Source organism: Aulostomus chinensis, chromosome 23 (assembly GCF_037954235.1).
Source record: "Aulostomus chinensis isolate RoL2024-O1b breed Wild chromosome 23, RoL_Achi_v1.0, whole genome shotgun sequence".
NCBI lineage: Eukaryota > Metazoa > Chordata > Actinopteri > Syngnathiformes > Aulostomidae > Aulostomus > Aulostomus chinensis.
This window is the reverse complement of record NC_141342.1, coordinates 8118559-8141539: the sequence shown is the minus strand read 5'-3', so window position 1 is coordinate 8141539 and position 22981 is coordinate 8118559. Positions and strand designations below refer to the sequence as shown.

The window sequence follows — 22981 nt, the reverse complement described above, 5'->3', positions numbered from 1 at the left end:
AAGAAGAGAAATTGGCTGTGGAGACTTTTCAGACGAGGCTCTTAATGACCAGTGAATCAGAAGATGTTACATTTATTGTTCATTGCAAAGAAAATTGTTTATAAAAGAAAAACTGTTGAATTATTGAAGAGTCTGTGTATTTGCTTCATATCATTGCTGTTTGTTTTTGAAATAAAGATAAAAACAACTGTACATTATTAGTGTGTGTGTGTGTTTATGCGTGCGTGAACATGCGTGTGTGTGCCCATGTGTGATGGTGTTGTTGCCTACGGGACCCCTTTCAGGTATAAGTATTCACTTTAGCAGGAGCCTTGATCTTCATAGGGAACAAAGACCAGTCCTAATGCAGCAAAACAAGGAGGGCGTTCTTGGTTAAGGTGTGAGCTGAGTTTAGTTAAGGTTAGGATTAGGACTAGGGCTTGTACTAATAAGGACAGTAAACCTTAGTGTGTGTGTGTGTGTGTGTGTGTGTGTGTGTGTGTGTGTGTGTGTGTGTGTGTGTGTGTATGTATGTGTGTGTGTGTACTAATTTCCGGTACCCTTATTGGTACATGGGAGTTCTGTGTCATTGTGTAGCGTAGATTACTTCAAAAAGCATGTGGGGACACACATCCATTAATGTCATTCAATGTCAAATTCAAAGACTTTCTTGATGTCAATGATATCACTCAAAATCCAATTATGTTCCCCCATTTCTAAGACCACTGGGAGCCAAAACCAAAGCTGATGTGTGTTTAGAACTGGATGCTAACATCCTTCCTACCAAATTGACAATCAGTATTGTGATAACAGAATGTTCTACACACAAACCAGAGGGTGGAGTTTCACACTCCATATTCCTAACAAAGGAATCACTCTTGTTTGTTGTGTGAAAAGTGAAAGGTGAAAAGTACAACCTGACTGCCATTGTTCAGAGTAAAGAGAAAGTCCATTGTGGGACAGTTTGTATGTTCTGAAATGGTGCATGAAGCATTACACCAAATTCTTGCTAATCTAGTATCTCACATTCACAAGATTCACACAGTATGAAGCTGAAACACTCCATTCTCAGTTTGATGTTAATATGAATAGTGTGCTAGTAGGCTATTCCACTCACAGCCTAGAATTTGGCTATTCCTCGCCAGTGCTTTCACACAAGCAATTTCGTTCAATAATCAACCACAGTGTCAGTGCATTTTCTCCTTGCATTGGGTTGCTGCAGAAGAAACAAAGGTCTGGACTTCACAGTTCAGCTCCACGTAACTCATGCTGCACTTTACTGCAGGATATGAATTTATTTATGTGCTCTGTTCACAAACTGATTTTGAGCATAATTAGTCAACTCTGCAAGTGGCTGAAAGAAACAGGATGAAGAGGAGGTTCCTTGTAATATTCCAGCTATAATGTAGTCACCGTTCAGCTGTGGAACTGTTAAATCACAAGGTCGGACAAAAAAAACCAACAACACACTTTGGTGTAAGTGAAAATTCACCTTCTCCACCCCCCCCCCACCCCCCATTTTTTATTAAGGGTAGTTCACAGAGGGTGATGATCTCTTACACTGGAACGCCCTGATTGTATTTGTACAAGTTATTAACATTCACACATGGAAGCTGATAAGTACAACTAAAGCAGTCTGATCTGCTGCCATTGAGCAGGTCCACTGGGACAGTCAGGGTTAAGTTTCTCGCTCAAGGGCACCTCAGTGGTGGTAATGAACTGATGTTGCCAAGGATCATTCATATTTTAGGATTTCTTTCTGAAAACTCCCTTAATCAGCCTACAGGTTTTTCATTTTCCCACCTCTAAAATCACCATTTAAAACATGAGCCGTCACACACATGCAGACATGCAGTTAGGTAAATTAACTTGACCGTTGTCCAAGAACCAGTGAAGAACTGACTTATTGACAGAAGTATGTGTGCTTCTGGGAGGGTAGGTGGCAGTATGCCGCTTTACAGCTGGTTGGGATCACATTTTATTCTGGTTCAACTTTGGCATCATACACCAAAGTCAATTTCAAATGACAGATTTTAAAGTCAAAGACTTTTAAAGAAAAATGAACAACTTTACAGCATTCTGCTTTCTCCACGCCCATCAAGAAAACAGAATGTTTTGGCTGAAACACTTGCCATGAGTATACCTCCCCTGAAAGTGTTGTTCAATTTCCTTGTTAAATGGAATAAATCAATCCCCAACTGTATTATCAAGGTACTGTATGTTGGTCCAACTCGATCTCATACCAGCTGACAGCTGAGGTGTTTACAGGTATTTCAAACGTCCAATTATATTCCAATTAGCACACTTGACTTGTTTTTTTTCCCAAAAATTATGTGAAAATACTTTGTGGTTGTTCTTCTTTGCTCTCACAACACCAATGAAATGACGTTCAACTGATGAAACTGCTTTTCCAGCCAGTGTGTGTCACCTCTATTGAGCAGAATTCTATTCCATTCCACCGGCAACCTGGAGGCCTTCCCCATCCGCTGCTTACAAAAGATACTCGGCCTGTCCTGGGAAGATCAAGTCCCCCATACAGAGATCCTCAACACCACTCAGCTGTGGCCAAGAAACATCTTCGCTGGTTAGGGCACACCATCGGTATGCCTGATCACCACATGCCTCGTGAAGTCCTCTATGGCCAACTGAGAGGAGCAAAGCATGCCACTGGAGGCCAAAACAAATGCTTCCCAGACTACACCAGAGACCTCCTAAAGCGAGTTAATATCAACCCCATGCAGCTTGAAACTCTGGCACTTGATAGATCAGCCTGGCAAGCCACCTGTGCCACTGCAGTTTCTCGAATACACCAAACCAACTGAGACCGACGTTCCGAAAAGTGCACACAGTGACATCAATGGGCAGCTGGCATCCCCCTGACATCCGGCTTCTCTTGTGTAACTGAGTCCATCCATCCATCCATTTTCTTCCGCTTATTCCTGTGAAGGGTCGCGGGGGGCTGGAGCCTATCCCAGCATCTACGGGCGAGAGGCAGGGTACACCCTGGACAGGTCGCCAGTCCATTGCAGGGCCAACACATAGAGACAGACAACCATTCACACTCACAGTCACACCTACGGTCAATTTAGAGTCTCCAATTAGCCTCGTCCCCAATTGCATGTCTTTGGACTGTGGGAAGAAGAAGTACCCAGAGAGAATCCGCGCAGGCACAGGGAGAACACGCAAACTCCACACAGAAAGATCCCATGCCCGAGCCGGGACTCGAACCCGGAACCTTCTTGCTGTGAGGCGAGACCGGTGTAACTGAGTTTTGTGGTTAATTCCACTTGCAATAATCACAACCAATCATATTTTAGTTTGTTCAGGTATTGTGAAACTGCACTGGTTGTCAGGTCTCTCCTCAGAATATAAATACTGACTGTGACATCAGCACAGTGCCAGTATGCGAGGACAGTTCCCATGAGCTGTGCCACATTGCTGTGCCTATGTTGACTGACCAGCGCATTTTTATGCTGAACACAGGAAATAAAGTCTGGTCTAAGGTTGAAGAGAGTGTCTGTCCATAATTCACACAACACAAAGCAGAGGGGGATTCCAGGAAATTCAACAACAGTTACACTTGCTCCACCTGTGGACGGCTGTGCAGCTCAAGGATCGGGCTCAACGCCCACGAGAAATGGCACCAACGGCAGTGGTGTTGAACCCCTTCCCACCCCTGGAGCAAGCATCATCATCGGACAAAATGGACAGCTAACAATTGTGTGTGTGTGTGTGCGCGCGCATGTGTTTCAAAGACCATATATTGTATACACTGTATGTGTGAATATGTGAATGAGTGTAAAATGTGAGAAAATGCAGGAGTGTGTTTTCGAGGGATTTGTGCATTTTGAGTGACGCTAATCTTCCTGGTTTGTACCCTGTATCTACGACTACAGCAGCTGTGGCAGCTCATTCTTTCTCAAATGCTTATCCCCAATTTCTAAAAAAAACTGTTGATGAATGTTAGTACGCTATCTTAAGTTTAATTCAACTCTCAAAACTATGTCAGACTGACTAGACAACCTTTTTTTCCCAATGATTCATTCCTAATTATTATCACATTTCCCAATTACTCTTCTTTAAATTATGTTGTTTACATTTCTGAAACAATGCGGCAGTCATTCACAGACAGCAACCTTGAACCTGCCCACATGTGGTGACACCTCTTCTTAGATGTCTCTCAACCACACACACACAGCTGCACGCGCTGGCTTAGATATTTTATCAAACATGGCTGTGTGTCCACCTACAGACAGAAAGGCAGCAGAGACAGCAGAGTCTCTTTGGTTGGTTGGGCTGTGAACTCCGGCAGTGTCTGGATCAGTTTGTTCATCACCATGCGAAGGTAGCCCTGGAGCTGCTTTCTCCTCTCCTCCACAAACTTGGCATCCTGTTGAAAGAGACAGACACAAACTAAGAGGGCACAGTTGGTTCTCAGCGACTGATTACTTGGAAGCTAAGGTGAAAGCTGCACATGCCACTTTTAAATCAAAGAAAAGTGTGTTGTCATACACAAATTTCTTTCATTTTTCTGATATACAGAAAAAAAACTGTAAAAAAAACAAAAACAACTGTTTTATCAATCTGTTTTAATCCATCAATTTATAACAGGAGTTTCTTCCAGTGTTCAATATTTGTTTTTATGCATTTATTGTAAAAATGGCCAACAGCAAAGTCTCATGAAGAAACAAGCAGGACTTCACAATATTAAAGTCAGTACCAAATTTTGGTACTGACTGAAAGACTAAAGTATCTATTACAGAGATAGTAAGATCATGTGAGCCTGCAAAATATTCAAGCTCACAACAGCAAGCCAAATACAGTCTTAAGTAAAAGTAAAAGCCTGAAAGTCTCCCAAGCAGCTGAAGCTAACTGAAAGTGAAATTAACTAAATATGAAATGAAATTACATTTTTGTTTCTAAAGAGAATGAAAAGTACCAAGAGTCCCAGGCTCCAGTGTTGGTACAGATATTCATGTAAATGTGAACACTACCTTGGAACTTTAATGATGTGACAAAATTTAATGATGTGGTTAAAACTAGCAGACTTTGATTTGTCAGTAAAACCTCCAGTAATCAGGCCTTCAACTTTGAATAATTTCTCATGATAAGTGATGGCCAACATTCAGTAATAAACAAAACAAACATAATAGGATCTTCACCTGAAGTACCTTTAGGCTAAGGCCCTAATAATCAAAATACAGTCAAATGTTCATATTTGGTTGCTAATGTTAAAGGAAAACAGACAGCAGCGTGAAAAGTGAGACCTACATTGATGTCAGACTGGAGGCTGGGGCATGCAGCCACATGGCCACTGCACGCGTGGCTGGTTGGTCCAGCAAGGCTCAGAACAAAGCCTGGCCAGAGCTCTGTTTTACTCTCTAGTGTCAGAGCCTGGGACAAACACCCCAAGCAAGATGCCAAAATTTTCCTGAATTGAAACTTCAGCTTTTCTTTTGATCTAAAATCCAAGTCCCAAGGGAATTCCATTGTGTTGCCTAAAAATACAGACTCCATAAGAACTGTTTCAGGTTGAATGGCTGTCGAATATTATCCATAATTGTATGCAATACCAATAAACAATTAAAATGACTTAGGTTTCAGGTTAATTAATCTACAAATGTCTGAGGATGTTCATAGATGCAAGCTGCTTTTCTCCCAGGCACAGTGACACTCACACTTATACTACCAGCAATGTTTCTGAAATAAATATGATGAAATTCAAGTCTTCACTGCCCTACATTTGAAAATTGGATTGCAACAAGGCAACAAACACAGTCTGTAACAAAAGCTACTGAGAAACTAGAACATGTCTGCCATGCCTTACATGATGTTGAGAGATGAGCTCGTGTTTAAAATGTGTATGCAACATACAGCGTTCAATTTGTTATCAATTCCATACAATAATCATAATAATAATAATACTCAATCACTTAGCCTTTTCTTTCATTAAGTAGTAAAAAACAAAAACAAAAAATCAGATGCATCTCAACTTGTAATCTGGAGAAAAAGTTACTAAAACAATTTTTTTTTTTATCAAGGTCTTTCTTGCCCTTAAGGAAGAGCACAATTTCTTTTCTGACAAGCATACAAAAATACTTTGCAATAATTATCATACATTGTTAAGCATGGAGAGCATGGTGTGAATTGTTTACACTGTCCTATTTGTTTCATTGGCAAATTTCATAAGTGGCGGTGCAGAGACCGATGGCAACATTTTGAAAACTTCTTAAATTTCAAACACGCTGCACACAAGTGCATCCGGATCATGGAAATCTGAGACTGTTCAGAGGTGAAGGAGTCCTGAGATGTACACTACAGAGTGGAAAGACATTGAAGAGCCTTCTGTAATTTATCAGAGGTACTTTTAAATTGATTCCAAAGTTTACAGAGAGCAAGTGAAGGAATGCATGGAAGGCTATGATTGGGGATGGCATGTATTTATAGTCTGGCTGCAGTATTTTGAGGAAGTTGCAGCCAGGAGGGAGGAGGAGGGACGGGGCTGCCCAGTTTAGAGTCACAGTAGTCCAGACACAATAAGATGTGTGTATGTATAAGTAGTACTAGGTCTCTGGGTGAAAGCAGGGATTTGAATTTAGCAAGGTTGAGATTTTGGTCAAAGATTATGGCAAGATTTCTAGCTATTAAGAATGGTGAGCAGCAGGCTATTGTAGGAATCAGGGACGAGGAAATGATTCCTCACTGCTCCCTGGTGCTGAAAACAGTCAAGAGATATCGTTATAAGAAATTAAAGCCACGGTACAGTAGGTCTCCACACTGCTGAGCAAAACTTTAGACTGTGCTCGACCTGATTTCCCAAGAGTACTTAAATGTTAGTCTTTAACCTCAATAGCCTGGTCATACTCATCAGACAGTTAGCAAAGCATTACAATGAAAAATGAACTTTGAAAATAGCAAGAAGAGGTTCACTGTTACCCAAAGTCATGGATAAGTAGAGGTGGATGGTGTCTGAACTCTGCTGCATGCAGGGTAGAAAAGAGCGGCTAAATCTGATGTGTCAGATTAGGCTGTGTGTGCCAGCGTGGGTTTCATGCTATGTCAACACAGTAAGGGACACCCTGACTGCATTCATGGATGTCAGAGCAGCAATAACACTAATGGACATTCTGACAGATTCATCCTCTTGTGGAGACAGAGAGGAGGGCTGAAGAAGCCAGGTGCTGCTTCTTGTTAGTAGAAAGGAAGTCAGAGGAGGAACCACTGTGACACACTGATGCTAGTGCAACTGTCCTCTCTCCAGCTGTCTGCTTACATCCATCTACGTAAACCCTTCTCTCTTTGGCTCTTCTCCTCCTTTTACCTCCAAGTGTTACTTTATGGAGACTAAATCAGTCTATTATAATCTAGCTGGTAGGAAAGCACATGTTCAGGCACATACAACTCATGAAGGTGAGTGGGGCTTTATAAAAGCATCTTATGGCCTAATTCTGTCTTCTACAGACACTACTCACATCCTGTACAACCAGTGCAGTAGGAGAAGGCACAGAAAGCTATCAAATGCTTTATTTGCACCCAACTCTATCACTCTCCCTTCTAGAAGTCACGTGGCTGCAAGATAAGATACATCTCTATATGAATGCAGATGAGCAACGTACATTAACTCATGTCGTGATGTGTGAGAAACATGTCCAGGAAATGGGATCTTGAAATAATCATGTAAAAGCCAAAAGAGAAATAGGATGCACATGCAAAAGCACACATGGCTAAATGTCACTTTCTAGAGAGGATAGATAAGCAGGAGAGGGGAGCTGTCAATGGAAGAGAATAGTCAAGTAGTCATCTATGCGTTAGGTGTCCACTGCTGAGGAATTTTCTGCCAGCATTACTCCATTCAAGGAAGAAAAAACATTCTCGATAGTATGTCTGAAGAACTAAATGTTGCCCGGCAACAAACATACTCAAGACTTTCTTAAGTGAAAAGTAACTACACCCCACTGTATCAACCCACCCAACCCACACCCTCCCACCACAGAAAATCAATTCACTTGACCAAGACTTTGATGCTGCCTGGAATTCTGGAAATACTGTGTGTATACACTGATATAAATTCCTGCTGTGTCTTTTTGCTTCATTTTGCTACAGTGAAGCATGCCGAGATGTAGCAACGGTGGCCCCAGGCCAAAGGTTTCTCAACTTAACATTCACTATGCAGCTGAAATTTTAAGAAAAAGATGAGAGCATCCCTCAGGTCACCTCTTTAAACATCAACGAGAGCACGGATTTGAACCTGCGGTACACTTGAATCAAATGAGAGTGGACAGCAGGGCTGAACAGGCTGTTCTCTCAATGCAGCTTATACACACTCACCACAACGTGGGTCTTGGCCATGCATAAAACATCACAGGCAATTCAGAAATGCTCATACAAGACCTCCACAATGTCTTCTTGTCATAATCAAAAGCGTAAAACATGTATATTGCATAATATGTCAACACAACATACTAAGATTAGTTAATAATTCAGATTTTAGTTTCTGATTAATTAATTAGGGCAGCCTAGGCACCCCTTTTACTCCCTTAAGATTTACAAAGGGGGACGACAGCTACGAGCAAATTGTACTTGTGTAAGTACACATTTTTCTGGTATGATTACCTTTTGAGACTCTTATATAATGGAACTAGAATCAAAGTGATCAAAAGTCATGTAGTCCCTCCCCAGCTGTGATTTTCATCTGGTACTGAAGAAGTCTGTGGTATTATTCCATCCCAAAATCAGCAGTATGACTAACTTTCATCATCATCTTGCCTTTGCTACCAATGTCATCCACAAGCCTATCAGTGCAGAATGAAATATTATTGTTCGTGAGTGAACCACTTGGTCGGCTCATTTCTTTTGCACACCAGGTTGCAATCAAATTGATGGGATTAACCATAAAAAATATCTTCTCATAGAAAGCCTCTAACATGACACCAATAGTGCATTTTATGATAAGTACAGTATGTCTGATATAGGGATATCAGCAGAATCAAAGATTGTTGCCAAATATTAGATGTGATGGTATTTGTTCATCCAAGGTATTGCAAAAAACAAAACAAAACAAAGGTAGGCTTGCATAGGTGCTGGACATACTGGAAATAACAACATATGGAGTGGCAATCAGTATTGTAGGTTTCCACCAATGGAAAGCATGTAGAATGTTGAAGCTCAAGCATAAAAGAGATTTCTGGTGCGGCCGGAAACAATATTTCTGATCAAAAAGTCAAAAAGACTGTGTGAGTGTTTAGTTGAAGGTGTTTGTGAGTGTAAATTCTACCCCCACACCTTTTTTTTTTTAACTTGGCTAGTGTGTGAACTTTAATCTTTTTTTTTTTTTTTTACTTCACTTTATGGTGAATATAATGCACCCACAGCTGATTTTATAATCAGTGCATGCCACTGCCCTCTTACCAAAGTTTGTGGCACCCACAACTGAGCAGTTTTTCATTCACTTGTGTGACTAATCTGGAATCATGGACACGCCAACTGATATTAGGAGGAATCATAAATTGTTCTACAAGACACAAAAACATTTCCAAAAGTAAATGATTCTTTAAACAAGAATTTGCAATATACTTATGTTATTATCGAAAGAACTACACACGGGACCGTTACACAAATGTCAGAAAAATGTATACAGGAGGTCCCAAGCAAATAATACAACTGTAAATAGTCTGTAATTGCTGATATCATATGAACAACATGTGCAAATACTTCTGAACAGGTTTATATCACTGTTCCGTGCGCAGTTTACATAACAGAGCGTGATCTCTCTCAAAGACAGAGTGCAGATTTCACCTAGAAATTATTTTACACACATCTCTCCTTTAATTTGTACCTCCTGGAAAATAAATTCACAATGTCTCCATTTGTGGCACTGGAGGGAATAAGCGAGAGATTAAAGCCACATCAAAAATGAAGCAATGTTTTCAAAGCAGAAGGCTGGGGGGGAGTGATGTGAGTGAACAGGAAGGGAGAAAGTGATATGAGTGGACAAATGAGAGACATTGATATTAAGGGAGCAGAAAAAGAAAATGCCTTTGGACAAAAGAAAAAAACCCAACTAAATCTGGATGAGATGCATCCAGTAAGGAAACCTGACAGCTGGACTCTGGGGTCTGACAGCAACGTGGCTTTGATGTCATCATCCTGCCCCTTTGCGGTCTCAGTGCTAGCATCAGAAGAGATTTGACAGGCGCAACTCGGGAACATTTAGCCTGCATGCCTGGCCAGACCCCTGACAAATCAGCTGGTTAAGAGCTGTCACAGGCCGTGTGTGTGTGTGTGTGTGTGTGTGTGTGTGTGTGTGTGTGTGTGTGTGTGTGTGTGTGTGTGTGTGTGTGTGTGTGTGTAGCTGTGCATGTTACATCGGTATTGTTAGGTTACACAGCAGGACAATCTGGCCTCAAGCACTCAGAGAAACAGAGAGGCTGAGTCTCATTAGCTCATTGATGGGACAAGAGAGACGTGCATGAACAAATTAGGCAAAAAGGCAAAGTTTCACTGGTGACAAATCCTTGTTTGGGCCACAGCGAAAAGTGTCAGGGGTCTCAGCCAATGGCCAGCCAATTATTCTCCCTATAGGGCATGAATCCATGTGAGGATTCCCTGATTATTTACATGACTGCTAATTATATATATTGAGAGCTAATGTGTTTCACTGTCAGCAATTTTAATACATTTTAACAACTTAACAAATTACATGTGTTAAATTATTGTACAACTAGAAAATAATTTGGAGGAATGATTGAAGAGCATTCTTTTAAAAAAAATTAACAAAGAAGTGACGCAGGAGAAGTAAGTACTTGAGGATAGGCAAGCATCTATCCTGCTTAAATCCTGTGTTGTGTAAGTGTTATGTTTCTTAACTCATCTAAATGTTGCTTGATTCAAGCACAGTTGAGTAGCCAACCTAGGAGCAAAATAAGCATATGAAAGATGATTAATGATATGTCTGTCTACTCAGAGCAGAATAACCAATATGCAGCGTAGAGGGGGAAGAGAGAAAACGTGAAACTAATATTGGAAAAAAGAAAACGGCATCTTGTAAATTGGCTTCTTGCAAGTTGGCTGAATAGGGTGCAAATGTAAACGCAGACAGTACTAGTATAACCATAAAATGGTTTGTTCACCATTTGAGTAAAGATTATATATTTTTTGACAATCCTCAGCTGTGCTTGCAAAGTTATTGCAGCTTGATATGGAAACTAAAATAACTGATATGAAAGCAGTAAGTAGGAGACAATGGCTATTGTGTGCATGCATAAACACAAACTCTCCACATTTTATTGAAATATCAGGCCAATTTATACCTTGAATGGACACAGTCAGCTAAGTCTGTGTGGTTATATAACCTGCACTTTAGCCTTGAGTGTACAATGCAACAGCTGTGACGGTTTCGCTTCACATTTCCGCCTATTGATTTCCATATACTCATTTTCATACCATCATGATTTAACATTTATTAGTTTAAAATTATTTGCTCTGAGAAGGTTCCGGGTTCGAGCCCCAGCTTGGGCGCAAGGATCTTTCTGTGTGAAGTTTGCATGTTCTCCCTGTGCCCGTGTGGGTTCTCTGGCTTCCTCCCACAGTCCAAAAATATGCAAGAGGGGACCTGGCTAATTGGATGCATTAAATTGGCCATAGACGTGGCTGTGAGAGCAACTGGTTGTCTGTCTATATGTGTTGGCCCTGCGATGGACTGGCGACCCATCCAGGGTGTATCCTGCCTCACGCTCGAAGGCTGCTGGGATAGGCTCCACCCCCCACACCACCCCACCCCGCGACCCTTAACAGGATAAGAGGTAGAAAATGGATGGATTGATGGATGGTATTCACTCTGCTTCAGCTGACATTGTCTGAAAAACACCAAGAAATAGCACAATTGCATGGAAGGCCCTGCAAGAACTAGTATTTTGCGAAACAAAATGCTCAGCGTAAAGAAACTATGGAAGGGGCTCCATGTTGACTAGAAGCACAATATGTCAGCCTTGATGCAGTAAAAGACATTAACTCAGAAATATATTTTCCTTTCATGACGATTAGAATGTTCATTTTGTTCTGCATTGATGTATAGTATTCTAATGGTTACTTTGGAGGCTGTAATTTATGGTTCATACAAACTGCGCCTGATTATACTGATATTTATCAAAATATTGTGTCGAAGTAATTAATCAAAATGGGATGGGCACAATATAAGGAATGCCTCTCAGTACAAACAGCCCCAAGAACATACTAGGGACGATAAGTCCCAAGTGTTTTGAAACCCTTTCCCCAAAAATGTTCACAGTTGTTACTGTATAAACTGCACTAGCTTGATCCAGGTGTACCTACTGGCAGTGGCTGAGTGAGTGTACATCTGCTCTCTGCTGGTTCAAATGCCTGTCTTGTCAGATGTATCATCATGTGGAGAGTTCTGGAGTTAAGCCCACATCTGGTTCACACCTCTGTGATTCACCTTCCTAGCAAGTTCCTGTGTTGTGCTGGTGATGAGTTCTGACACCACACAAGGCAGGAGATTAACAGCCAAATCACAGGGCACTGACATGCAAGCTGCCTGAGAAGTCAGTCAAACATTAGCAAAGATAATCTCAAAAACGTGTGTGTGTGTGTGTGTGTGTGCACAGGTTTGCTGACACGTGCGAAGGTGCACAACGTTTTTCCATAGCATTCCAAATGACTTAAATCCATAGCATAACTGATGCTCTATGACAACTTTAGCTCTGTCTCTCGGTGCTGTCACTTTGTTAAGTACAGTGTGTGTGTAGAAAAGGCCACAAAAAGTGTTGCATGTTTTATCTAAGTGTGATTTTTTTTTTGTAGTGTTCTGGCAGGTAGCTCACGGCTGTGTGCATGATGCTAGCCACGCCCACCCGTGAGTAGTTCAGCACCGGGTTTAATGGCAGCAGCGCGCAGTTCGCGCAGAGGGTTACGTTTGGTTGTGCATTAATGAAAATATAAGTAGTCACTTTTAAGGCCATAAGCGAACAGGAGTGTTTGTATTGGTGTACATGTAGCATCACTGTTTGAAGTGTCGGCGTGGTTAGCGTCGGGTCAAGACTCCTGCAAGCAGCTCCGTCGCCACCCATCTCTTGAAAATTCCCATTGGCTACCCAGCCACAATCACGGAAGTCAATGCCCGTTAATTGCGCCCCGTCATTGTTTCTCTATGTGTTGATCGTATGTTGCGTTACAATTGGGGAGTTAATACAGTATGTAGCTGCAAGCTAGCGGGAGCCCTCTCAGAATAAAAGCACGATTTATTATCATATTTCCGGTTTGTTCATTTTATTGTATTTCGGCATTGTGTCACCTGGTGGATTGTGCTGGCTGCACACGGTGCTCTCCCTGTTAACGGCTAATAGTGATATTCTTGTCTTTTGTAGAAACCACACACCCCACGCAATATCTCCATGCATGCCCTATTGCCAGTTGAATGTCTGTTTGACTGCAATAAAGAACCTAAACCTGCCAACCTCTGTCCTCATTCCTCCTCCTCTGACCGTGGCCTTAAGTGGTGGTCTGGCCAACACACCCAGCATGAACTTTGTGATCTCCCACACCAGTCCTTTGAGTAACCAAAGAATCCTCCACTTCTGTGTGTGTGTGTGTGTGTGTGTGTGTGTGTGTGTGTGTGTGTGTGCATGTGGGAGGGGCGGGGTCATTTAGTGATGAATTTTTGCTGGTACCTGCTCGCCACTGACTACTCATACAAAGGTTTAAAGTAAATACAAATAAAGAACATAAAATTGAGGATTTTCAACTGTCAAAAAATCATTATCTGTTAAATTTTGATTGATACACTCTACAGTGGGCTCGGTTAAGCTAAATGAAGTCTTCATTCAATATAGGGAAAAATGATATCCATAAATACTCCATCAGGAACTTGTGCCAACCTAGCACAATCCTTTGGCGTTTTTCAGCATCCAATTCAGCAGTTTTTTTTATGAATGGTTCCCATGTGAACACATTTAAACAGGCAAAAAGTGAGGATAGCTGCAATGCAGGCCTGCCATAGCATGACATGCAATGTTTTTCTATTAATTGGTTACATACTGAGAGGATGTGGTGTGGATGTAAAACAGGATCTGATGCATCTGGACTGTTTTTATGGATGGATGATAGAGAAGAGTTAAAGAGAATGTAAAAAACAGTATGAGTACGCAGACACCTCCTTGATTAAATTGCCTTGTGTTGAAATGGCAAGCCAACACAATAGTATTTCAGGGAGAAGGGAATTGGGAGCAGAAAATTACATGGAAATTTGACAGATAAGAGCACAACACAAAAGAAAAAGAAATCAACAAAAAAAAAGCAACATATCTGATTAAAATAATATAAAAGGAAAAGAAGAAAGGAAAAACGGAAAAGAAAAGGCAAGTGGCTGATGACATCTGTTCATTTTTAGCCTGAAAGCCAGTTGCTTTTCAGATGTGTGTAGCATTCTGACTTAGAAAAGAAAATAACAAATCCAAGGCTGTTTCCTCTGCAGTGACAGCTTACTTCCTACAGATGGGGAAGACCAATCATTTTCACAAACCCGCAGTGTAATGCACTTTTAGACTGCTTTCTAAGACACAGGACTGTTGAGGCCATTAAACAGACGCTTGCACTTCCACATGACCCCACACGCAAATGCAATACACACCCAACCTTTCTTCATAGAACCAGGGCCTGCAACTCAGCATTTATACCAGTATCCAGCTGTGAAACTACAGTGTCTTTGAAGGTAGAAAGCCAGGACTGCAGCTTTTGGCAGTGGCAGCATCAAATCCAACCAGCCAGAGAATCCAGGTCAGAACCAAATTATCTCTCAAACGTTGGAGGGACACAGAATGAAACGGAGAGGGAGTGGAGTGGGGAGTTGGGGAAGTGCTTCTAGTGAAGAGTAGGAGGAGAACCATGAAGACCTTAGGCCACAACTGTCCCAAGTACATGAGAAGTATGGATGTGCGTGTGTGTGTGTGTGTGTGTGTGTGTGTGTGTGTGTGTGTCCAAAATGGAAGTAAGTCATTGTAAATAAGTAGGAGACTGATTGGCATTGGCAATGCCTGCACTTAAAGTAATACCTTTATTTAATTTATATATTGCATTCAATGTTTGTTCTCTCTCAGAAAGAAAAAAGTTGGTATTTTTACTGGATGGGGGTACAGGGGGTGTATTTTTTTTAATAAATGCAAAGCAAACAGTGCAGACCACAATAATAATGATAATAATAATAATTATCATAATAATGAAATTGCTGATAAGTAAGTTTTCATGCATTTTGTGGGGGGGGGGAGGGTAGGTTAGACAAATAATGGTTAAAGTAAATCTCCAGGAAATCAATGAAATTCCAAATATTCCCAAAGAAACTAAAGTAAATATGCACACATGGGTGTATTTTGGTAAAGATGGAGACAGACAACACAGTGGTGGAAGCAATTTGGGGATGGTTCCCTCCATCTGACCATCACTGTAGTCCCACTGCAGAGGTTACAGATTTAGAGGCTGATATAAATGTTCAATGACTGACATAAATTTTTAAAGCCAGCTATTACATAATTGTTTCAATAAAAAATATCTACATTATCACACAATGTATGCTCATCTGCAGTACCAAACTGATGAGAAGGAGGCTGTTTTTTGTGGCAGTAAAGGCTTTGACGAGCCAATTACTAACCTCCTCTCCAGGACAAAAAAATTGAGATCAAAATTTTAAAAGAACTCTTCATATTGTCATTTGAATCAATAAAATTAATAGACAATGGTAAGTAATGAGGAGAAGCAGAAACCTGCCATTGTGATGTTACCCTGAAAATCAAGGATGCATTCTTTAAAAAGATCAGGAATATTACCTGACGTGATGGTTCATTTAGTGGACAAATCAATGAGGCAGCCCGACAGCTTAACTGGGCTCACCTTGTTCCCTATGGCTTTCTTCGGTGGGAAGTTGAAAGTGTCCACCTGTGGAAACTGGGACCTCAGGTGGTTGTGGAGCTCCCTGAACTCAGTGTACCGTCTGTACACGTTCCATTCATTATCCAGGATGCGGATGTAAACCTGATGAAAAAGACATCATCGTCACCATAATCATCAACAACAGCAGCAACATGTCCTTAATTCAGAATAGTTGTGTTCTCTGATCAGCTGCAGGTAAATATGATACAGCAGCTGAAAGTTTTCTTTAATTAAAGTAGACATGTATTCCACACATGAAAGGATAACTAACAGGCATCAAGGCATCATTTACTGAAGTGCCTTACAATGATACATTTTGTCAAAAGTTGTGAACCAACTGTGGAACACATGCTTCAGTTGGAATACACTGTATATTTTTTTTTTAAAAAGAAAAAAAAAAGAAAAGAAAACCACACAAGTAATTCTGTTGTGTAACCCCCTCTTTTCCATTCATACATGTGTCATAAAGCATAAAGTGGTTTACAACAAACGGTGATGAAGGAAAGAATGGCTTCCTCTCATTGTAAATGTGTATTTTCACTTACATACTGCGACACATAACAGAGAAAGAGTCTATAGATGTGACAGCACCGCTACCATTTCCATGCACCATTAGCTGCTTTATTCAGACTCACAAAAGATAGAGGGAGCAGAGAGTGCAGGAAAGATGAGCCTATTACAAAAAAGAGAGACAGAAAGAGAGTGGGAGATGGGTTCCATTTTCACAGTACAAAACAGGGAACACAGTGTGAGAGAGAAACTAGAAAAGCTTTTGAGAATTCAATTCCAAATGCCCGATCGCCCAATATAGCGAGCCGATATCGCTGAGAGAATGTAGAACAATAAGACGTTTTATTTCTGTTGATGTCAATAATTATTTTCTCTACAAGCTATTTCTGTTTTTACCTTCACCGGGGTTGTTTTTTTACTCCGTCTAATTTGGAGAAAACTTAGAGGAGACATGGGGCATGGGCCAAGAAGGAATTAATGAAACTGAGGAGCTGAACAGTGTAAAAAAAAATGTGGCATTTTGAAATGGACCTTGGCAGAAGTTTCTGCTCTCAAAATGCACTTTCATTTGTGTCTATACAGCACATGGTTACACCCAGGAACTTTTCTGCCATGGGAACAGATTTAATCAGCAGTCAGTCCAAGTTCAAATGACCCTCAGAGGGCACGGTTAATTTTCTGCATGGCTCTGATGGGCACTGATAGGGAACAAAAACTTTGCAAGCTTCCAATCTCAGACTCACATACAATGAGCGGTCGGAGCTCCACTGTCCTCCATTCTGCTTTTACTACATCTTCCAAAGACTGTAAAGATTCTCACTCTGGTGCTGTTTTGACAACTTCTTTCATTTCTTTCCAGTGTGATGACTGTTATATCAAATGTGATACAGCAAGAAAATAAACCAGAAAGGCATGCTTGTCTCCTCGCAAGAACTAGCGACCTATTAGCAGGTTTATCTGGGTCAGAAAAGCCATCTTGTACACAGGTGCAAGCAGAAGAAGAAAGCAAAACTGAGTCAACTGTAGATACAATTTGTGCATCCATGAGAGTAAACAGCAGTAGTTATTTGAACCCAAAACATGATCTCCCCTAAGCCTAGCTGATTTTAGTAACGACATCAAACCAGGCATCCCCTTGTTGCTGACATGTCTTAAATCATCATGCTTTATTAACAGTGTGTTCTGGGAGGCTCTGATCTGTTGTTGCTCACAGCAGTCGAAGTGAATGCATTCTTGTGTCCTTGCTGCCTATTACCTATAGCTCTATGCAACAGCAGCTCAAGCAATGTAATAACAAACTCCCTTCAGCTTTTTTTCACTTCACCACTGAGAATATTAAATTACTATGGAATAAACACTTTACTGTCAAACAAAATAACAGATTATAACCAACAGTGTGTGCGTGTGTGTATTTGCACGCACACGCATGTTAACCAGTAGGCAAACTTCCAGGAACATGTTCTGGTTGTTGTTTATATTCGCAGCTATTCGCAGAAAGAACCAAGAAACCTTCCTTATTGTACGATCTATCCATCCTTCCATTTTCTACTGCTTATCCTGTTAAGGGTCACGGGGGGGGGGGGGGGGCTGGAGCCTATCCCAGTGGCTTTCGAGTGAGAGGCAGGGTTCACCCTGGACAGGTCGCCAGTCCATCCCAGGGCCAACACATAGAGACAGACAACCATTCACACTCACAGTCACACCTACAGTCAATTTAGAGTATCAATCAGCCTCGTCCTCTCTTGATGTCTTTGGACTGTGGGAGGAAGCTGGAGTACCAGAGAGAACCCACGCAGGAACAGGGGGAACACGCAAACCCCACACAGAAAGACTCCATGCTTGAGTTGGGGCCAAACCCGGAAATTCTTGCTGTGAAATGACAGTGATAACGATCCAAATGTTCATCAATAATTTTTTAGGATATACTATACTATACTACTATAGGTAGTTGTTGTGTCACATAGCAAATGGAGAAATGGCAGCATACAGATAACTGAAGTGGTACAGAATGTGGAACGAAATATCACCAAATGAAAAATATATATAAGCCACCAAAATTGAGACAAACATTGGGTAACTGAGCCCTGCACTGGTAAGTGTTACTAATCAATCATCAATGCCTACTGAAATGCATTCTGATGAAGCTTGTGAGCAAACAGAAGACATTTTTTTATACCTCATATTGTAACTTTCCAGCTCCCTGCTCTTTTTACCTGTGCACCAGGTACAAATGTCCTCTCATGTCTGAATGCACCTGCAATGGAAATTTCTATAAGAATCCAATGCTCGATAAGTAAACACCAATCACTGAAATAAATAGATGGAGCCATCCAAGTAATGTTAGATTTTCTATTTCTGCAAAAGTATATGTTTATCACCTTAACACAGAAAGTTTGTTGAACCATCAAACACAAAGCGATCAACTATTTTTTTTTACTATATCATGATGGGCTTAAGATAAATATAGACATTTTGCACTGCCTATCATTGTTTGTCTAGACAGAAGATATCTGAACTTCAGTTTTCGAAACACTTAATGTGCTGTTCATGGTGTTTGTCAAAAGTGTAACAAACTGTCAGGAGGAATTGTCATTGCATTCCATGTTAATGTTGTCATCCTCAAACAGCTTTTGATTGACATGAGGTCAAGTCAATAATGACAAACTCTCCCATTTCACTGTGATATCATGTCAGCATGCATGCCCTTTTACTATCTACAAAATGTGAAAATGAGAAATGGGAAATTTTGGACAGTCATTAAGTGGAGACCGTCAGCTGGAGGTTTGTTAGCAATCACAAATGTCTTGTTTTTTCCAGCAGTGGAGAAAGACACATCTAGAAAATGACAATGTTTAAAAAAAGATATCAGACAGTGATACTTAATTAGACTTTCAAATGGACATTTTCAGAGTAGGAGGAAGATGGACAAAATACTAAGATATCTTTCTGCTTCATTAACCTTATCAATTATCACTCATTTTGTCTTAAAGATGGTCATATGATTTGTGCACGGTGGGATGAACACTTACATCCCATATAGAAACTAAACTTTGACTCAAAACTCAAAAACAGCACAAGACAAGGACAAGAATCTCCTGAATGACAGATGCAGTTGACAAGATGGAAGCGGACACAGCAACTAATGGACGGAATACCTGTCCTCTTTGCACTTTATGTTTGACCTGCAGAATGAAGTTTCATTATAATTCAGAAACAGTAAGCAAACACTGTTGAAACCAAAATTGACAACAGTAAGTTGAGCACAAGTGCTAGTGGCTGTTTGAGCAACACAGTGGGGCCATGCGCAGCACTTGTTCCTCTACTGTTAGCAGCAAACTATACCGTACGGAAAGAAGCTGTGACTCAAGCTGTCTCCAATTTGGGTTTGGTTAGAATGGAGTGGAAGAAGAACCGAGGCCCCAGTTCGTGGAATGTGTGTCTGACAACTAAATGAAATACAGGCATCAGAGGCAACATGGACATGGCGCACTTTGTCTCCCTCAGACTAAAGCTCAGTGAATATTTCCCTGTGATGGCTGAAGTAAATGACTGGGCTCGAATCCTGTTCACCATTGAAATTTCTTATATCCCCAGTAATTTCACTGTCGGTGAGCAGAAAGGCAGCACGGTGGTGCAGTGGTTAGCGGTGTGGCCTCACAGCAAGAAGGTTCCGGGTTCGAGTCCCGGCTCGGGCACAGGATCTTTCTGTGTGGAGTTTGCATGTTCTCTCCAGATACTCTGGCTTCCTGTGGCGATCAAGACCAAATACAGAAGCAGGATGGACGCTGCGCCTGACCTGACTTTGTAGGGAAAGAAGCTGTGCGCACAGAGGCAGGGAAACCCCTCTTATCAGGATTGTGTAAATTGACAACACTAACATGCTGGCCAGTGGCTAAGTTGTAATATTATCTGTATTTAGCCTTAAAATGTTGCACGCTTGTGTGTTCGTTGAACATTTTTCAGCTTGTTGGGAAGAATTCTGGAAAAAAAAATCCATCTATGTCTCTGAGGACCTTTTGTATCTACGGGTAGATTAATGTTTCACACAGACACTACCTCTCTTTTATTCTGAGTGTTAAATTTAGGAGCAGGATCTGCAGGATTTTAATGTTATATGCTTCAAGAGTATAAAAACACCAGAAAGCCACACACGCTCACCTTCACACTGTACATCTATCATTATAAAAGTTGGCACATCAAAGGCAAGGCCATGCTAAAGAAAAGCACAATTTATTTCATACATTGATATTGATTGAAAGAAACTGGCTATTGTCAAATGAAATCCCCTACTGAATATCAAAGCCCTGACAATCCTGACAAATGAATAAATGACTCTCCACCAAAACTTACAGTTATTAAAAATAATCATGGGACAGACCAGATTGTAAGAGCCTTTGTCCCAATCCATCAAGTCTCTTCTACACTTGAAGTTAAGAACTCTGAATCTTGATAAAATTAACTTTTTTCAAAGTAGTCTATGTTTTAGTACCATGTCCTAATGTGTAGGGGTAGTTAATCTGTCCGATTTCTCGATTCGATTAGATTACAATTATTGAGGTCCCAATTCAATTACCAACCGATTTTCGATTATTAACGATTCTCAATTACTGGTTATTGACTTTCCATTTGACAGTAACCTCAAGCCAAAATAAACCACAGTTATTTGAAGTTAGCTTTAGTTTGTTGACGTGATGAGCTGTAACAGTCACATATGAGATGTCCAGGAGCCACATGTAATTGCTAATCTGGGAGCAGACTTGAGGGACTCTTGCACTAAAATCTTTGTCTCACATTCCAATACTTGGAATCAACTTGTGTGTAAAAAAAAAAAAAAAAAAGTTCCAGGATGGTATCATATACCATGGCTCCTTATTGTACACCATGTACCACCACACTGTACACTGTATGGTCTCAAATCTTTTGCAATGAAATAAGATGTTGACATAGGGATTTTTTTTTTAGCTCGCTCCAAGCCCAGGGTAGTTTGCCATCTCATGGAGAGTTCATTGATTTGGCAGAATGATGGGCTTCACACAGTTGTCTTTAACCACAGCCTCCTCCAGGTGAAGGCGGGAGATGTGAGTCCTCAAGGTGCTCGTATGGCCGCAGTACTTCAATTTAGTCTGACAATGTCGGCAGACAGCGTGTGTTCTGTCGACATGTTTAGAGTGCCTTCCATGAAAGCCAAATGATTCCACACATTCGCTTTGAGCCCAGATGGAGCTGGGTGGAGTGGTTGGTTGCTAACTGCTGCAGGTTATTCATCACTTGCTGCTAACTCGCTGTCTCGCTCTGGCCGTTGCGGCACACGTGTAACGTTCAACTTCTGTTGACCGCAGGATGTGATTTTTTTCAAAACGTAATAATGCAAAAAAATATATATATTTTTGAAAAATGTAATAATTGAGTCATACTCGTCCATAACATGATCACGATTCATTAATAATCAATTTTTTTCACCGCCCCTAATGGCCTTTTCCAAATGTACATGCCTCATCTTCTTCTATTTTTTGACAAGCAAAGTTGGTGGTCCTGGTCCCAGCGTAAACACCAGATCAACACACATAAGCTCACTTCTACTAAGAAGGCAACCACATGACTGTAACCCAATGCAGTTAGCATGTCGCAGCCTCTGGCTGACACAACACATGGGTTCCACCTTGATGCATTATTCAAGTTTCCACTATATGTGTAAATAAATCCTGCATCTTATTTAAACCCCAAAAGAGGCTGGTGAAATAATGAATACTTTTAGTGAAACAAACTGACATACAGGTGGTGCGTGCTACAGCTGCCGCAGAAAATGGATACCATGAAATATCAGAAATGCAGATCTTAAGCAGAGTGTCTGTGAACAGATAACTCCCATGTTTTAGCCACTTGACATTAAATAGGATCTTTAGGCTGAGGATATTCCAACAAGCAGATGAAACGAGAGGTAGCCCTGCATCACAGCTGAAAATTGCAGAGAACAATCATAATGATGTCTTACTCCCTGTGGTTTCTCTGTGGCAATACTTTAACTCTGATCTGATTGGCAGGCTAAGTGTGGGATATCCCTCCTGAATCACAGTTGGAAAATTCCACATCTGCCAGGTAAAAACACAAAATATGAATGAAGTCTTCTCTGACCAATGCATGATATCACCAAAATGACTACATTTTGGAAGTAGGTGTTTAATATCTATGACTATAAATTGTATTGAATCAAAATCCATCCAGTTCTGATCCAGTCCATCAAGTTACAACGAATATCCAAGAAGACGAGTTGGTCATCTTGTTCAAACAAAAAATTGAAACAAGAAAGAACCCATGAAAAGTCATGCACTGGTAAACAAATGAAACCTGTTGTGGAACCCCTGAAACAAGGTTATTGAAAAATCAAAGTTCGCCAAATGTTGAAAGGTGTGTGAGCGTGAGAGTGAGGAAAAATGGAGAAGAGGAACAGAATCGGCCATTACAAATCAATGAAGCAGAACCTAAAGTCATCACACCCTGGCACATTATTGTGAGCCAAACAAAGTAGGCAGAAAATAGAATTAATATCAAAGTTTGA

General features: G+C 40.9%; 1 protein-coding gene across 2 annotated transcripts in view; it reads right to left on the bottom strand.

Annotated features, from left to right (window-relative positions):
• The window catches only part of snx29 (sorting nexin 29), a 187443-nt gene that overhangs the window by 13032 nt on the left and 151430 nt on the right, over positions 1-22981 (bottom strand). For both annotated transcript variants that reach the window (XM_086195588.1, XM_086195589.1), the window contains 2 exons: positions 15877-16017; positions 4230-4369 (listed from right to left, as the gene is read on the bottom strand). In XM_086195588.1, the coding sequence (XP_086051714.1) occupies positions 4230-4369; positions 15877-16017 (281 nt within the window). The remainder of the gene's footprint in view (positions 1-4229; positions 4370-15876; positions 16018-22981) is intronic.